At 38.9% G+C, this 18175-nt stretch overlaps 1 protein-coding gene across 1 annotated transcript in view; it reads right to left on the bottom strand.

Annotated features, from left to right (window-relative positions):
- TRPC4 (transient receptor potential cation channel subfamily C member 4) overlaps positions 1-18175 on the bottom strand; it is a 108087-nt gene that overhangs the window by 11308 nt on the left and 78604 nt on the right. The window contains exons 4-7 of the mRNA XM_009644665.2: positions 15998-16137; positions 8562-8875; positions 6148-6343; positions 4305-4499 (exon numbers count right to left, since the gene is read on the bottom strand). Of these exons, the coding sequence (XP_009642960.1) occupies positions 4305-4499; positions 6148-6343; positions 8562-8875; positions 15998-16137 (845 nt within the window). The remainder of the gene's footprint in view (positions 1-4304; positions 4500-6147; positions 6344-8561; positions 8876-15997; positions 16138-18175) is intronic.

Raw genomic sequence — 18175 nt, 5'->3', positions numbered from 1 at the left:
GTGTCGAAGGCTTTGCTGAAGTCCAGGTAGACAACATCCACAGCCTTTCCCTCATCTACCAGGCGGGTCACCTGGTCGTAGAAGGAAATCAGGTTGGTTAGGCAAGACCTGCCTTTCATGAACACATGTTGGCTGAACACCTGATTGTCCTCCATGTGCCTGGTGAGCACACTCAGGGTGAACCTTTCCAAAATCTTCCTCAGTACTGACGTCAGGCTGACTGGTCTGTAGTTCCCCGGATCCTCCTTCCAGCCCTTCTTGAAGATAGGCATCAAATCTGCCAACCTCCAGTCATCTGGGACCTCCTGTGTTATCCAGGACTGATGATAAATGATAGAGGGTGACTTGGCAAGCTCCTCTGCCAGCTCCTTCAGCACTCTTGGATGGATCCCATCCGGCCCCATAGACTTGTAGATGTCCAGGTGGCATAGCAGGTCAAAGACTGCTTCCTCCTGGATTATGGGGGGTTTATTCCACTCACTGTCCCCATCTTCCAGCTCAGGAGGCTGGGTACCCTGGGGATAACTCGTCGGGCCATTAAAGACCGAGGCAAAGAAGGCATTGAGTATCTCTGCCTTTTCCTCGTCTTTAGTGGCAATGTTCCCCCTTGCATCCACTAGAGGATGGAGATTCTCCCTGGCTCTCTTTTTGCTGTTAACATATTTATAAAAACTTTTCTTATTATCCCGTACAACAGTGGCCAGGTTGAGTTCTAGATGGGTTTTTGCCCTTCTAATTTCCTCTCTGCATTACCCGACAAGATCCCTGTACTGTTCTTGGGTTGCCTGCCCCTTCTTCCAGAGCTGGTAAGCTCTCCTTTTTTTCCTGAGTCGCAGTAGTAGACCTCTGTCCAGCCAGGCTGGTAGTCTTCCTTGACGATTTGTCTTATGGCACATGGGGACAGCCTGGTCATGTGCCTTTAAGACTTCTTCCTTGAAAAATACCCCAGCCTTCCTGGACGCCTTTGCCCTTCAGGACTATCTCCCAAGGGACTCTCCCAACCAGCGTTCTGAGCAGGCCAAAGTCTGCCCTCCAGAAGTCCATGGTGGCGGTGTTGCTGACCCCCTTCCTTACCTCACCAAAGATTGAAAACTCTACCATTTCATGATCACTAAGGCCTAGACGACCTCCGACCACCACCTCTCCCACCAGTCCTTCTCTGTTAGTGAACAGGAGGTCAAGCAGGGCACCTCCCCTGGTAGGCTCACTTACCAGCTGTGTCAGGAAGTTATCTTCCACACACTGCAGGAACCTTCTGGACTGTTTCCTTTCTGCTGTGTTGTATTTCCAGCAGATGCCCAGGGGTGTGGACTGAATCTGCCTGGTCAGCCACAGCCGCTCATTTTTCCAGGCAGATGGAAGTCTTGTTGCCATCATGGCTTGGCTGGTGAGCCCTCTGCTTCAGAGCAGTTTCAGCTATACTTGCAGCTAAGTGTCTATTCTGTAGTGGAAACTAGTGAGTATGGCCCTGTTGTCTCAAAGACTTTGGGATTTCCACTTTTTCTTAAAGCATTTTTTTCTTAAATTTACTCTACAGAAATTAATAAAAAATGTCCTACATCTCTTCCTCACTGGTGTCCTCCACCCCCAAACTTTTCGGTAACTAGTGGTCCACATTCAAATCATAAGAAAGCCAGGTTCAGCTCCTTCTGTTCTGTTCTCCAAAAGAGTACCTTTCCCTGCCAGGGTCTTAATGAGTTTGAGATGGAGATCTCTCCTGTCAGAGCTGTTCTGCTTGGGGTAAATAATTAAACATCCACTGGTGAGTAAAAGTGAACCTAGGTCTCCTTTAGCCCAAGCTATTTGCTTTGCCTGGCACCTGCTCTTTCTCTCTTCAAACAGAAATTCTGCCCTGAAGCTGAAAAGACTTTCCCAACAAAAGCTTATTTGAACTGGTGTATTGTAATGAAAAAGTTAGGGGTTTAAGGATTTTGTAATTTTTTTATTAAAGAAGAAAGAAAGAAAGAAAGAAAATTCTATTTGGAAGAAATCCCAACCAGCCCTGTGTATAGTCTCCTTTCCCATTGACCCTTTGCTGCACCAGTTTTCCAAAACCCAAGCTGGTATTTAGGTACCCCAGCAGGAGGTAGCCACAGGAACCAGGGGGTAATCTTTCTGACCCCCCCTTCCTCACCAGGTCATTCAGCATGGGGCTGAGAGCACCTTGTCTCTTTGTTATTCCACAGAGTCAGGAATGAGTTTACTCCCAGGGCTGCAGTTTGAGAGGGAATAAAAAGAACCCCTTACCCTGGATAGAAAGTCTGACAGAAAATATTGTCCTGAACATTTTGCTGGGATTTATAAGAGTATTCTGGATCTGTTTCAGTCAATCAGGGATACTGTGTTAACCAACCCTAGATCCTCAGCTGCTATACACTGGCATCACTCCATTGATTTTAATATCACTTTATCAGTTTACACTAGCTAATCATCCCTACCAAATGTTTAACAAATGCCTAGAAGCACTGCCCACTCTCCCCCCAACACAAGTACATCACTCTCTTGAATTTCTAACAAAATCTCACAGTTTTTCCTCCTATTGGTTTCTGCATTTACTTCTTTCCCTTGCTAGGTTAAACAGGGGTGTTTTATTCTTGAAATTCTTCACCATTCATACTAGTTCACGTCTTTCATTTTTATTTCTATCTGAATCACTGTTTATTTCTCTTCACTGCTTTTCTAATATAAATTTTTTTCTTTTTTTCAGTGTTTCTTTCTTGCAGTCTATTATTGGTTTGTTTCAATGTCATTCTCATGCTTATAAGCTTCCTTTTCTGGCTGTTTCATTCCTATCTACAGGTATGACAGCTAAGTGAAGCACATTTTCCTTTCAAGATCAGGATATTGCAATAAGCCTGATTAGAGGCTTTCCACAAAAAGGACAAGATCCATTCATCAGCTTAGGAATTTTGAATTAGTTTTATATGTCATTTTTCCTCTTTGTCATATCTCTGTACACGTCTGAACGTGTTTCTCCAAGTATATTTGGTGATTAAATTGAATGTCACAATACAACAGGAGAATATGGAGGAAAAGTCTATCCTTGTTACTCACTTCTCCAGAAACTGGCAAGAAATACAAAGAAAAGGTCTAAAGAGTAATGGTTTAGCAAAGAATTGTATTGTATCCCCTGGCTTCTTTGAAATGAGTGGATGTTTTGCTACCATGGTCAACAGCATGAGGACTATAACAACACTTTCTTCTTCCCCTTACCCACACATGACACTCTCATACTCTCACTTAATGCTTTGCTATCTGAGTTCCTAACAGACTTGAAAACATACTTACGAAATACCTGTGGTATAGGGAAAGTGCCATTATCCACATTTTACCCACAATAGTTTTCTTTATGTTGGAGTTGGCTAAATGCAGTCTAGTTACTGAGGTACTGACTCGCTCCTTATGGGAAATGCAGAAAACAGAACTAGAGAGATTTAGTTGTCACTGGGCTAGGTTGTTGTCTGACTCTTTCCTCTGACAAAGTAGAAAAACTGTGTTGCTGGCTGATATATGGATAAAGCTAGGAGGGACAAATTCAAATCTGCTTTGCCCACTGCATCTACCAAAAAAGTCTGTGGGTGAGATATTACACAGGCATCTGCTGAATCCAGGTGCAGGACTATTCTTGTTCCCCTTGTGTGTCTTTTCCCCTCTTTTTTCTTAGAAATTTCACTGCTGATCAGCATTATTAGAATACAGTACCAATGTGATTCTGAAATAACTCTACCACTAATTAAAGTAAGCAATTCCAGTTAAGTAAGTTTAATTTAAAGTAAGCTGTTACGATTAAAGTAAGCTGTTACCTTTCAAAATGTCTTCTTTAGGGGGAAGAGCTTTTGGTAAGAATGCTTTTAATGTAAACCCATTTAATTAGATGGAGAGAGAGAGACAGAGAGACAGAGACTATCCCATGGCAAATACTTTATACACAATTCTGTGTTTCATGATATGTCAGTGGTACTTGAACTGTGACACTTGAGCTGGAGACCATAAAGCCACCTTTGGGATTGGTAGACAGGTATACATACTTGATTTCTGATATTTGTGTTGCTTTTATCTTTCTTGCATTATCTGTAGATGAGGCACAGTTCATATTGTCACTGCACAGGAATACAATGATGCTATCTCTTTAGTCAAATACATTGACATGAATGTAAAGAAACACCCATCATTCTCTGCTACAGTTATTCTCTCATATGCAGATTAGCTGACAGTTCAGATGCTTCCCTGCTCTCTAAGGCTGAGAAAGAATCATCTATATAGCAAAGAGGAGGACTACAGGCAGAGTAAAACACAGGACTTACCCCTATTGTTCCAAAACTTTCAGGTTTTCTTCTAATTTTTTTCTTGCAGAGATGTCTCCATAACCATTTGATCAGATACCAGAGAGACTTTGGGCTTGGTATGACATTGAAAGGAGTGGGCAGCGTTCCTCCTTCTTCAAAGTAACTCATCCAGAGTTTTGTTCGAGCAAACTTCCACTCAATGTCTGCATGATCCTGCACACAAGAAACACAACACCAGCACAGATGCTACTGTAATTAAGGAGGTGAAAAAAAAATCTACAAAAATCTGAAAACCTAAAACTAGAACAACCCTGAAATACTAATGAATTTTCCTGTTAAGATACTGACATCTTCTTTTGACAGAAGGTCTTTAAGACAAAGCAAAGGTAAGTTGCTTTACTTCAGTAAAAAGATGTTAGATATGTACAGTATATATCCACTTTCAACCATTCTTTCCTTTCTACAGGCAATAAAACAACAAAGGATAATTAGAAGCTGAAAAATGCTACATTGCTGGAAGAGATGTTTTGTTATAATAGCAGCTCATCATTATTCTACATAGATCACTCTAATTACTCTGCTGTAAAGCAGCTTCAACAAGTCTGTAAGCCTCATGCACTTTCTTAGTAATTGCCAGACCCAGAAATTCACAAATAGGTTATCCAACAAATCATGAGGCTACTTAAAAGTATCTTTTTTTCTTCCTACTTCAGAATTATATATTTGGAATAGGTTTGGGGGGGGGTTTAAAATTTATTTTTATTTAAAATTTTATTTATTTTTGAACCCATATAATATTGCATAATTTTGAAAAGTTAGAAAAAAATCAAAACTAAAGTCCATGGAAAGACTGCTAACTCCCAGCAGCTGAACAAGAAGTCTAAATCATTAATATTAGACTTGGACAACAAACATTGTAGCCAAGAACTTGAACTACAGATCTAGCCCTAGCCTTTAACATTTAGCCAGATATACGGTAATCAAACCAGTAATTTAGAAGTTCTAGTAGGAAAAGCATTCTACCTGCAGTCTGAGTTTTGATGAATGTTAGTGTGTTGTGATATTGTGTACCAGACTTCGCCAACTACCATTACATAAACACAATGTAGTATTTCTTCTGTGGAAAAACTTGTAATTTCCAGATTATAAAAAAGACACATTTTAAAATCTTAAGACTGTGAAGCTTTCTTTTATTTGTTTGCTTTCTGCATGATCATATTTGAATTATCATATAATGATTCAGTGTTTATTTTCATTAGTTTCTTCAATAGACAGCTGAGAAATAAAAATAAGCCAATAGCTCTGATAAAGACAGTTTTCATTCAGCAAGAAAACAGGAAACTGCTGAATGAGAAGTCATGACCTTTTGTTTGAATTGCTAATGGGTCCAAAATTGTCCACGAAATGTGGGTATCCAATTTCTATTAACTGTATATCTATGCTATATCAAAATAAAAAAAATAACAGCCTTTTAAAGGTTTTATTAACAAGGTATTAAATACAAGGTATTAAAAATAGAGACAGAACGATCTTTGGCAGAATCTATTTCTCAGGAGACGTCCCGCACAGTGCATCTTGGGCACTTGCCAGCAGCTTCAGGACACCATTCTCAACCCACGAGGTGGCTTCTGCAACAGGGCCACTGCTTCCCCATTCAGAGCTGTGGGGAAATTCCCCTCTTCCCAATCCATCTGGGGTCTGGTTTCTGTGTCCTTCCAGAACAGCGCAAAGGAATTAGAACAAATCAGAGAATTTGTCCCAATATCCTGGCTGTAAAAAAGATCTACTGCCAGAAAAATGGGATGTAGGAACAGAGAGAACATATGTATTATAAATGATCTAAGGATGAGGAACAACTTACAGCAATAAGTTGGTAAGAATTATTCATCATGGCTATTAGCATGTTGAGCAGAACAACCAGAGAGATTACATTATAGGTACCAAACATGGTAGCCCCAACAAATTCAGTAAATTCATGCCTTGCTTTCACATTGGTCACATAGAGATTGATGAGTCCAAATATAGACCAGAATAATGACTGCAGTGTTTCAAACAATCTGAAAAACAAAACCCAAAAGGAATAGCTGTGTAATAAAAATACATGTCCTTTTCATATTGTTCAGTTTTTCCCCAAACACACAAAAGTCTTTGACTTGAATGAGATGAATGATAGTTATCACAATATAGACAGCATATATGGAATATCTTTTGAAGGAAACAATGGCTTAATGTTTCAAATCTGAATCTCTAGATATACAATACTGAATCTATAAATAATCCTGTAAGTAAAAGGCTGATTTTGTTCAAACTTCTGAGGGATGAATATAGCTTTAGAAATCTTATTTTGGGCACCTGCCTTTGAAGTATTTTGGCCCTTTGCCTTGATGTAGAGGTAGAACAAGATCCAAAAGTAACTCAATGATTGTATTTCGCCAAGACGTTAAAACAGTTATGGTATCCTCATACCTATTTGGTGTTGTCACTTTATCCAATTTCTAGTTTGTGTTGAGAGACATCGAGATAAAAGGAATTGTATAATTAAAAGGACATTATTATCTTTAGCATGTGTTTTGTTTTGCAAAGAATGGAGACATTAAAAAGACAAAAATGCCTCTTTCACATGAAACTCGTGCTTTTGTAACTAAACGATATGAAATTCCCTTAGAGAAGTTTGAGACAACAGCTAGGAAGCTAAATAGCAATAAGCAACATCAAAACAATTCTTTGCAACTAGATAGCTTGGCATAACTTCGCTTTTGTACAATGTTCAGATACACTACAGTGTCACAAGCATGGGCTCTGATTAGCTCAGTTGGTCCTGAAAAGTTTGGAGCAAAATTTTCTGCTTGTCTGGTCCCATATCTCGAGATTAATTTGGAGTGAGTTTTCCCCATGGCCACTCTCCTGCTCCTTCACCCTGGCGCCAGAAGCAGGTTACCCAGGCAGGGTGTGTGGGCCACCAGTGCTGTCCCCACTGCACCTGGGGTGGGGAGGCTGCTGAACTATGGAGGCTTGTACCACCCTGGGCAGTCCTGCACACTGGGAGCCGCTGTTGAGAATTGGTCAAAACAACCCTTCAGCCCCTTTCCCACCATGGATTATCATCTCTGAAACATAACTTTGTCATGCGACTGACTACAGAGCTGTTCTACAGAGATACCTGAGAGGGCAGTATGCTTTTATCTATAGATACTCTAGGTCCCATTATGCAGCTCATATGAGTGGTAAAGTACTGCTCCTGAGTTTCTTGTATGGTTTACACTTGCACGAGCACAAATTGCACAACCACTATCCTCCTCAGCTCACAGTGGCAGAAAAGGCTCATAAGACATCACAGTTTGCCTTGACACCACTTTCTGGCACTAGTACAAGTAGTCCCCACTATTTTCCAGATTAATAATATTGCTTTCATCAATGTTCAGCTCTGAAAAATTTCCCTGTGCTTTTCTGTTCAGATCACACAAAATTTAGACCTGCATGAGATGTTATTAGTATGCCAAATAAATACGCTGAGCCTGAGCAAAGTTACTTGATTAAGATGATACAAAAGGTGCTATATTTATAAAGTTATTTACTTTGAGAAGGAAGCCATTGGTAATAAATATATTCTAAAACCAGCCTAGATATGATTCATAGAAGGTAATAGGGAACAGGTATTTATAGCAGGAGTTTGATTCCAATTGGAAGTTGAAAGATGAGATAGAGAATTAGAATTCATTTGGTACTCTTTTGGTACTATAGATGAACTACAGAACAGAGTGAAGTAAAATTGATTTTTAAGTGAAAGAAAAATAAATAAAATTTAAACCAGAAATTAGAATACGGTATTTGATTGTGTGGAGTAGACTCAGGGTCAGTAGAAGCCTGGACTGAATGTTTTTTCCTGCTTCAGTTTATCACATTCATAAGGAATCTTCATGTTTTAGAACACCAAACTTATTTAATGCCTAGAAATAGACACAGAAGAAATGCTGAGAGACAGCTGCCTGGATAAGCAAGCTCTGATCTGGTGACCTTTTTTCCCTTAATTCTAAATAGGTACTTTCTAATCTCACATTTTCTCCCCCTCCCCTTTATTTTATCTTTTTATCTTTTGAGATATCTTAAATTGTACAAGCTTTACTGTGGTATGAGATGAACATTATTACAGAGTGATGTAATGTTAATGTTTGTATTTTTTATTAGGGTAACTTTAGATGTGTAAATTTAGGCTAAATTTAGATTTAAATACTGGGGGCAGAGGGAGGGAAGGATAGAAATAGATCAACCACTTACGTTGAAAATGCATTATTCTGCTTTTCACATCGTATTCCTTTGCAGTTGCCAGGTTCCTTTGTCTCGTAGTAGAAGTACAGCTGGTTCAATCCATTTGCAAAAGCTAGCAGCACAAGGCAGTATATGAAGAGAAACTTCAAAATGTCCAGCAACATTCTTCCTAGAGATATCTGCAGAGGCCCCAGGTGAGAATTTGCAGTGAATAATGAGATCAAGCGTAGGGAGCTAAAGATGTTTGCGATTGCAAAGAGAGCCTCAGCCACCAGGGTTGGATGCCACATGTCCCAGTTGTCCCGTGGAACTAACCCGCTATACTGAAAACAAGCAGAAGGGAAGAAATTAGTCCTCTATTTTTATGCATAAACAAGTATGTCTGTTTCTTTATAATCTGTTCAATTAATTTGCAGATAGCACAATAAAACTATCATTGGGAAACCAACACATCTTCAGGACAGTTTTTTATTTTACCAAAACAAAAAATGGGTAGTACCCATGTACTTGTCCTTCATTTTAATCTGCAGGATGGTCTGCGCTTTCTAGTTTTTTGACTGTGTTTTGCGTTCGGTTATAATTTTCACAGTAGCAAAAGCAAGTCTAACAATTTTGACTGAAAGTAAAAGGAACAGTATTTGAACACCTGGGTTTTTAAAATTATAGAAAATTTCAGCTGTAAAATCAGGTAAATTAGGTCTTTGGAGAGCAGTGCAGATGTGACAATGATGGATAGAAACCCGCAAGAACTTTGGCAAGTTGGAAGAAAACATTTAATCGAGGAATATGTATATCGCTTAATCACGAACACTGGACCAATGATGAAAAAGCTGTTTATTAATGAACTATGGCGAAATGCTTGTGTGTCTCATTATCAAAGAGTCTGATCCCTGGAACTGTGACTCTTCACGGTTCCAGCTCTACCAAAAAAATTCTTGAAGATGAAAGATGTTACTTTGAACTGAGGCTTAACTAGTGTCAAACTCATTATTATTTATTTGATCTCATTAATCTGTCTTACAGAACACATCAGAGGACAGAATCTATGCTATGAAGCACTCTAAAACAATGTGATAACATAATATGAAGCAGATTTCAAAGAAGGACTATGGTGCAGTCTGTATTCACCTACTCTAGGCCACCCAGATGCATCCTTCACAGCTGCTGAGCATGCCCTCAGCAGTAAGGAAATGGACTCTTCCATGTCACTGAGGCCAGATGAAACAGCATAGCCAGGCATCACAACATTTCTACATCACACTCACCCTCCAGAGAAGGTAACTGCTCTAAAAGTAGTTTGAGACCACTTGAGGAACCTGAACATATGTAAGCCTATGGGACCTGACAAGATGCATTCCAGAGTCCTGAGGGAATTGGCTGATGATATTTGAAAAGTCATGGCAGGCAGGTGAGGTCTCCATTGACTGGAAAACGGGAAACATAGCACCCATTTTTAAAAAGGGTAGAAAGGAGGACCCCAGGAACTACCAACCTGCAGACCTCACTCTGTGCCTGGGGAGATCATGGCACAGAACCTCCTAGAAGCTATGCTAAGGCACATGGAGGCCAGGGAGATAATTCGAGATAGCCAGCATGGCTTCACCAAGGGCAATTCCTGCCTGATGAACCTAGTGGCTTTCTATGATGGGTGGACTGTTCGGTGGATGAGGAATTGGTTGGATGGTCACATCCAGAAGGTAGTGGTCAATGGCTCAATGTTCAGATGGAGACTGGTGACAAGTGATGTCCCTCAGGGGTCCATATGGGGACTGGTACTGTGTAATACTTTAATCAATGACATAGACAGTGGGATCAAGTGCACCCTCAGCAAATTTGCAGATGACACCAAGCTGAGTGGTGTGATTGACACACCTGATGGACAGGATGCCATCCAGAGGGACCTGAACAAGCTCAAGATGTAGGCCCATGTGAACCTCATGAGGTTCAAAAAGACCGAAGTGCAAGGTCCTGCACCTGGGTTGGGGCAAGCATATACATATACAAGCAGCCATAGCATCTGAGAGTCTTGTGGATTTGGGGATGAGAACTGCAAAACTGGAGGATTGTAGTTCACTGAAGAATTAAGAATTACTCAGCCTTACACTTCAACCACCAATGTTATTTTTCTCTACAGAGTAGGGAATTACATCCAGACCCAGTGGAGTCATGTCACAGGTCAGTACTCTCTTCATTAGACTACCCTCTCCCTTAATGATCATGCTGTAACATCAATTACTGCATTTGACATTGTAGAAATTGAAGAATAAAAGATTTTTAAAGTTCCTTGAGGAAAGAGAGATGAGAACTCCTCAGCATGTTTTCTATAATATCTTTCTTTGTATAATATTATACAGCATATTACTGTGAATTCTGATGGCACTTTACAACCCTGGTATGTGAAAACTTGCACCTATTAAATAACTAGGAACAATTGTCAGTGCAAACAAATATTAGGTGCAGTAGATGCTCAGATTAGGGAAAAGTATACAAGATATGTTGGAAGAATAACATAAAATATATTCATGAAAAAATTTAAGTGATGTATTGGAAACTAGGAAGAGATGGAGTTTTTGGTAGAGCTGCAGACATGTTTTAGTTGAAGGCAAGTAGTGGCAGATTCCAAGGAAGTTAAACAAGCGGGGGAGGGGATATGAAATCTAAGGAAATACTCTTCTGGGAAAAACATGGAATTACAAGACACTGAATAAAAATAGCATACGATATAGTAAGAGAGCAAGGATCAAGCTAAACGAATCAGGTGTGGACAGCCATGTCTGTGCTCTCTGCCACCTCCTTCTACAGTCAGCAAATTAAAATGGGCCTTTCTAGAGTATTAGGAAAGCAGATATCCCAAACAGGTCAGACGAGTTTCTCTTTAACTTTCTCCATTTCTTTTCATTAATTATTGGGGTAGGGGAAAGGCTATCTTATAGCTGTAGTCTGGCAAGATGTATCCAATATCACCTTTTCTAGAAGAGATGAGGTCAAGGAGAAAGGTGAGAAGAAAGAACTTTATCTATTATATTCTGGATTGAGACACAAAACTGGTGTATTAAAACAGTCAGAAAAGATCAAATGACCTCTTATTTGTAAAAGGGAAATCAAAAGCACAACTGTGTTATTTCAGATGAACTGACTGCCTTTCTTGGTCCCAAGTGCTTCCTGCATGTGTGGATACAATGCAAAAGGTCTCATGGTTGTAAGCAGAGAGTGAGGGCTGTTATTTTAGTTTTGAAGACATATGATTTAAGAGACTTGAAATACTTAGCTGAAAAATAGTGAGAAAGGTGAAGGCCTGAGAAGTAAGTTTGGAAATGATCTGTGAAATATACTGTCTGAAAGAAGATAGAGAATAATATACAGAAAATCATGAGTATAAGAGGGCTCTGACAACAAACCTCTATTGATTCCACTAACTAGAGGATGCTGAAGAGAAATCTAGAAATATCAAAGAAGAACCAGGAAAACAAAGAAGCTCACAAGTGAAAAGCAAAAGAAAGCAGAGGAGCGAAAAGTCTAGGCATATTAAAACCAGAAACAGTGAAAATATGAAAAAAACACCAACTATATTTTAGGACCAAACAACCCAAAACATGCAGAATTGAAGTTTTTGTTCTCTCACTCATGCTTGTTGATGTTCTATATAGAATAACTAAATGATTATTGTTCTATGGAACGGAAAATGGTAAGAGGAAATATAGCAGCACAATACACTATAGAACACTTGTAAATCATGATGTTGATACTTTGCAGTATTTCTTTTATTATTTTGTGACTCTGCTGAATTTCTGTCCCCACTTCAAATGCAAACACAACCTTTTGACATGTAACAAAGCTAGCCATCATTTAACATGATTAAATAATGCCTATCGTTAGCTTGTTGATTGAAGGAAATGTATAAAGCACATGAATGGAAAATTAAGCAGAGCAGAAAACAAATTAAGCAGGATATAAACGGTAGAGTTTCAAGGCACAAACGTGAAGATTGTGCAATGTCATGCAGGGAATACAAGATAATAATTCTTGATCCTTACTCAAAGGAAATCAAATGCAAAACTAATATCAGAACCATTTGTGAGAAAAAAGCTCTGTGATCACTGTATTCCCATGAAAACAAAAGTCATGAACTGTAGATCATTGGAAAGTATGAATAGAGACCAAATAGACATGTAGATCAGGCTACCTGGATGTTTAATGGGCTGTTGGACCTTGGTCAAATGTGATGCCTTGTTTCTGATAACAAACAGAAAGGTTAAATAATATCCATTTCAGGAAAAGAACTTTAAATCCTTTCCTGAAAGGTCATATGCAAATGTAAAATCTTCCTATTTTCAAATGTATGTCCCAATCTTTGTATTCATTATGCTGAATTTCAGAGCAGCAGTAGGAGGAAGAGGGTAGGGGGTTGGTGTAGCAAAGAGCTTTAAAACAGTAATTGCATTGAGGGATTTAATCTGTAATTTTTCAGGGGGGATGAGGGTTAATACTCCTATGTAAATGGACATTTGTTCTGTGAATCCGGTGAAACATCAATCAAAACCATTTTACAATGCAAACATGTAAGAAGAAGAAGTTAGCTTCTGCAGAGCTGGTGGCAGAAGAGAAATCTAATCTTATTTACTACGGAACAGAGCAGATCCAACACTAGCTTTTCATGTTGGTGACTGAGACACATAATCAGTAAGATGAACTTACATGCAATCTCTAGCAGAATTGGAAACAAGCAGCACTATGTCCAATGGGCAGGTTTAACAATTTAAGATAAAACAAGCAGGGTCTGCACATAACTTGCTACTTCACCTAACTTTATGCATCAGTACAAAATAAATTATCTTCCAAATACATAAAAAGAATGATTTTTCTTCAAGCACAATGATTTCTATTTATATTTATAAACTTCCGTCAAAACAGATGTGTTGCTTAAAATCAGTCATCTTGTATTCTCACAAAACATGTGACAATGCACTATTTATAATCACATTATTTGTCAGGGAGAGAGCATTTTCAGTGGATGGACTGGGTAATTTAAAAAGACCTCACATGTTGATATACAATCAGAGACAAAAAGCATAGTCCTTTGAAAAATATGAGATGTACTCATTTTATTTGAATACTGGCAGTGAAACAGATAACTTTGAGTTATCTTAGCAGTTCTCTTATCCTGAAATTACATACTTTGGTGTATTTTACACTATCCCATAAGCTGCTGTAAATAATATCCATCTGCTTAACTACTGTGTCAGTCAGAGCACCTCAAATGGGCAATAAACAGTATGTTTTTCTCTGGGGAAATATATCACACAGGAGTGAAGTATGAGGGCATTCTCATAATTTTATCCAAGGGAGTTGGTTAAATTTTTTCTTAGGTGGCTTGAGCTGATTCATAGAAGGTAGAATGCATCTAAGAACTGGGCTTATATATGTGATTCAATAAATACAGAAAAAGCTGTATTATAGAATCATAGAATGTTTTGGGTTGGAAGGGACCCCTAGAGGTCATCTAGTCCAACCCCCCTGCAGGAGCAGGGACACCGCTAACTAGATCAGGTTGCTCAGAGCCCCGTCCAACCTGGCCTTGAATGCTTCCAGGCAGAAGAACTTGTCTTGCAAGGTTTAGGAAATGAAAATAAAAGCTTTGCATCAAAACAAGCTGGTTACATTTGGCATCCTCTCAATCTCATCTGGCATAGAGGTGGGGAACTCTGTTGTAAATATTTGAAGGAAATGTGGCTGGGTATTAAATTATACTTGTATTACTCTGTTCATTACATCATCGTGTGTTTCAGTTGACTACCATGACTGAGGATCTTTTAAGGAACAAAAAGGTATTTAGGTGCAACATTGCACATACAGTAAAAAAATAATAGCCACAGAAACAAAGATAGTGCTTTATGCACTGTGACTTGATTATGACTGGCATGCAAGTGCTAATTTGGAGAGTAGTCGATGCACATTATCCCAGATACTGTCACCCTGGAATTTCACTATTGCAAGCAGAAGCTGGCTGGGAGATGAAAGGATTATAATGTCTTCTAATTAATATTATTCAAAAGTAAATAGTTGGCCATGTCCAATGCTTTGGAAACATGCATTTTCAATTAACTGCTCGCTTTGTTACATGGGACAGTGAAATGACTATTTATTTTCCAGTCACTTTATGATAAAGCATACTTGTGTGTAAAAAGGAATTTCATCAGCTTTAAATGATGGCTCTCCTCACATCTTGCTTTTTCAGGCAACAGCTCCGATTTTTTTGAGTGAGAAGACTTCCAAAGGTTTGCAGCCAGACAGCCAGCATGCCAGAAAATTTTGTCACAGGAGGAGGTTGGTGTGTCTTTGCTCATCCCTTCCCCTGATCAGCTGATGTGTGGACCCTTGTGGGTAGACACGAGATGATGTAAGTTAGAGGTTCCTATGTTCCTCTGTAGTCATGGCAGGGCTGCAGCAGGAACAGCTGCTGTTTGAGGATAGAGAGGTGTAACCAGCTACTTGGTGGTCGTCTCCTCTTCTTTTCCCACCCAAAAGGATCTTGGCAGAGGAGAGGCTCTCCTTCCATGCATACAGGGTAGCTGGTGGCAGGGAACTTGAAACAGGTGAAGTACAGTGCTGATCACAGTGGCCAGTAAAAATGGGCTTGTTACCTTTACTTGGATGTGATAAAAGCTCCATGACAGATGCTAAGAAATGCTTTCATTTCCTTTCAGATCTGCTTTCCTTGTCTTTGAGATGATTTTTTTATTAAAATATTTCATTTTATGAGGAATTCCTATCATATTATGGATTCATATTGAATAAATACAAAATACAACATGTTCCATGGCTTTGGAAAGAAGGGCTGTTTTGCTGGAAGATACTTCAAACAGTGGGAATATAAAACTATTCATAAAAAGTCCATGAAAAGGATGAGAAAACAAACATGTGCAGCCTCAAGTGACCATTTTATCACATTCAGCTTTACTTTTTCATGTTGTACTTACCAGAAATTTTCAAAACAAAATTAAAATCTTGCTCTTTAACTTTTTTCTCCCCCCCTAATTTTGAGTAAATATTTTTCTTGTAGCCCTGTCTGGACGTTTCGTGTGGTGCATAAAATTGTCTTAGAGGCAATAATTTCTTACTGAAAAAGAAGCAAAGACTAACACAAAACTTATTTTTGTGCAAATTATTAAATATTACCAGTAATTTTCCTTTTCCAAGAAAACGACAGTATGACTGTTCAGGATCAAATATAAAAAGATTGCCTGGACCAAGAAAAAAGCATAAATCACAATATTTTGTTAGCTCTTATCCTGGACTAGCTTCTTGTCATAGTTGCTGAAGATTCAATGAGCACCTCATACATATCTTGCACTGATAAGCCTGAAAACCTCCAAATACAGAAGAAAGTTTGAAGAAGCCTAATTTCATTTATCGTAAATATTCTGCTGAATTAAAAAAAAAATTACCTTTGAAAACGCAACAATTTTCAAAGAGATTGTTGCTAAGTACAAGGAGTTCATTACAAAATCCATGAGGTTCCACCAGTCATGAATGTAGTCCTGTAGTCCACCATCCCACATCTGTTTGATTTCACCCCAGATAAAACCTGTAAATAGAATATAATTCATTAAGCATGAGTATTAAATAAAAAAGGCTGTGACTATTCTAGACACTTATCTCGCGATGGACTGATTCTCCTCACAGTAATTATAAAGGGAAGGTGGATAAGTGCTCTAAATTACACATCTTGTTAGGTGAAATTTTACCTTCCCATTAATGTTTCCGGAATTATTTTGTCAGGCAAACCCAGAAATAATCATCTGCTTGTACAAGGCAATTTCTTTGGCTTTCTCCAATCTCTTTTCCCATACTAATAAGTATAAGAAGGGTCTTAAAAGCAGTCACCACTGCCAACTCTGTCCTTGGTATCTGCTGCAACATAATTCCAACTGGAAAATTTATGACTGCAGGAGTCAATCCAACACATTCATTTATTTCAATTGCAACCCACACAATAAGGAAGAGAATTTCTGTTGTTGTTGTCAATGCTCAGCTAAAGTCTCCCTTTTCCATAGGAAAGAGTAGTGTCTCCAGCAGAATATTTTTTAATTCCTTCCTTTGGGACATGAAGGAATGGAAACTGTTTTCAGGTGTGCAGAGCATGCATTGTGCTAGACACAAAGTGATACAGAAAAATTCAATCTTAATCTCAATGGTAAATTTTGCAAATTGTCTTGGTTTGACAGCTCCAGAGACAACTGTGTGACACAAAGTGATACAGAAAAATTCAATCTTAATGGTAAATTTTGCAAATTGTCTCGGTTTGACAGCTCCAGAGACAACTGTGCGGAGACTCTTTAATGCTATAAACATTACCACCTCTCTGAAGAAGATACCCCACAATATTGTATCATATGGTATGATAAAACTACATGGAACATTTAGATGCATATTTCACATTATTATCTACAGAGCTTTTTCAGTAACAATACCAATAGAACTTTTAATTTTTCACAGTTAATTATTTTCTTAAAAGAATTTCTTACTTCTGTGCTCATTAAAGGGACAAAATTAACCACAGATGAGACCAGTCTCTCACATATAGATATTAATTCAGCATGGCTTTTCTCCACCTGCTTAGCACATTCCTTTACCAAATATTGCACGGGTTCCGTGCAGGGACCTATAGAGTTCTGCATCACTCTAGTCTGAGCTCAATTCACCTTGAACCTTAACATTTTGTCTCAATGGTCTTCTAGTTGACTGCATGGAAAACTTGTGTCTTGTCTCCAACATGATCCCCAAGAAGTAATTCCTGATCTATTCTTGTTTGTGCCAGGTAAGTTTCTGAGTTAGTTGGAAGGCAGGAGAGGGATAGATGGGAGGAGTACAATTTCATTTTTAGTGTTTAGGCTTGAGTCTTCCTGTCTTCTGATTGCTTTCAAAATGAAAGGTTCCCTTCCTCACTACCTTCTCCCCTCAAATCTCAGCCACATATTCCAATTTTGGTTTTGTGTGTCATCATTGGCAATCACGAGCCTCAGGAGTATCTGAATCATCTGACTGGTCCAGCAACTTTTATTTTCATAGGGTTCATTTTTAGCCATGCCACCACCACTATTTCAGCCTTCTGTAGAGCTCAGGGAACACACCTAAGAAAGGACCATGGTGGGAACATGTAGACAGGAAAGTAGGATATGCCCATTTTAGTGTCTACAACAGCCTAGACAGGCTGATTGCAACTCTATCTGTAGGTTACCAGGTAAAACTAATACACGAAATATAGCACTGTTAAGAAACTAACATTTATTTTCAAGCTGCAATCAATTGTGATGAACCACAATGGAGAAAACAGTTGAAAATTATTGCATGGCAGTGTTCAACATCCACTAACAGCATCCACTGCTGCTGTTAACTGCCCAAGTGCCATAACAATGGGAATACACCTTCACAGGCTACTAGGCAGGCTCCTAAATGCCTGCCCATTTCAGCCTGTGAAATGACTTAACCACTTACTCTTCAAAGAGCAGGTCTGGCTCCTGACATATAGTATGAACATGACAACAGCAGGTCTGGCTCCTCCTTCCCTCCACAGTCCTCTCCAACCTCCAACATGCAGTCCATGTACTTCCAAATATTTCTGG

The sequence above is a fragment of the Egretta garzetta genome, unplaced genomic scaffold (assembly GCF_000687185.1).
Source record: "Egretta garzetta isolate BGI_Z169 unplaced genomic scaffold, ASM68718v1 scaffold40, whole genome shotgun sequence".
In the NCBI taxonomy this organism is placed as follows: Eukaryota; Metazoa; Chordata; class Aves; order Pelecaniformes; family Ardeidae; genus Egretta; species Egretta garzetta.
Note: the sequence above shows the minus strand (reverse complement) of the source record. Positions and strands in the feature narration are given on the sequence as shown.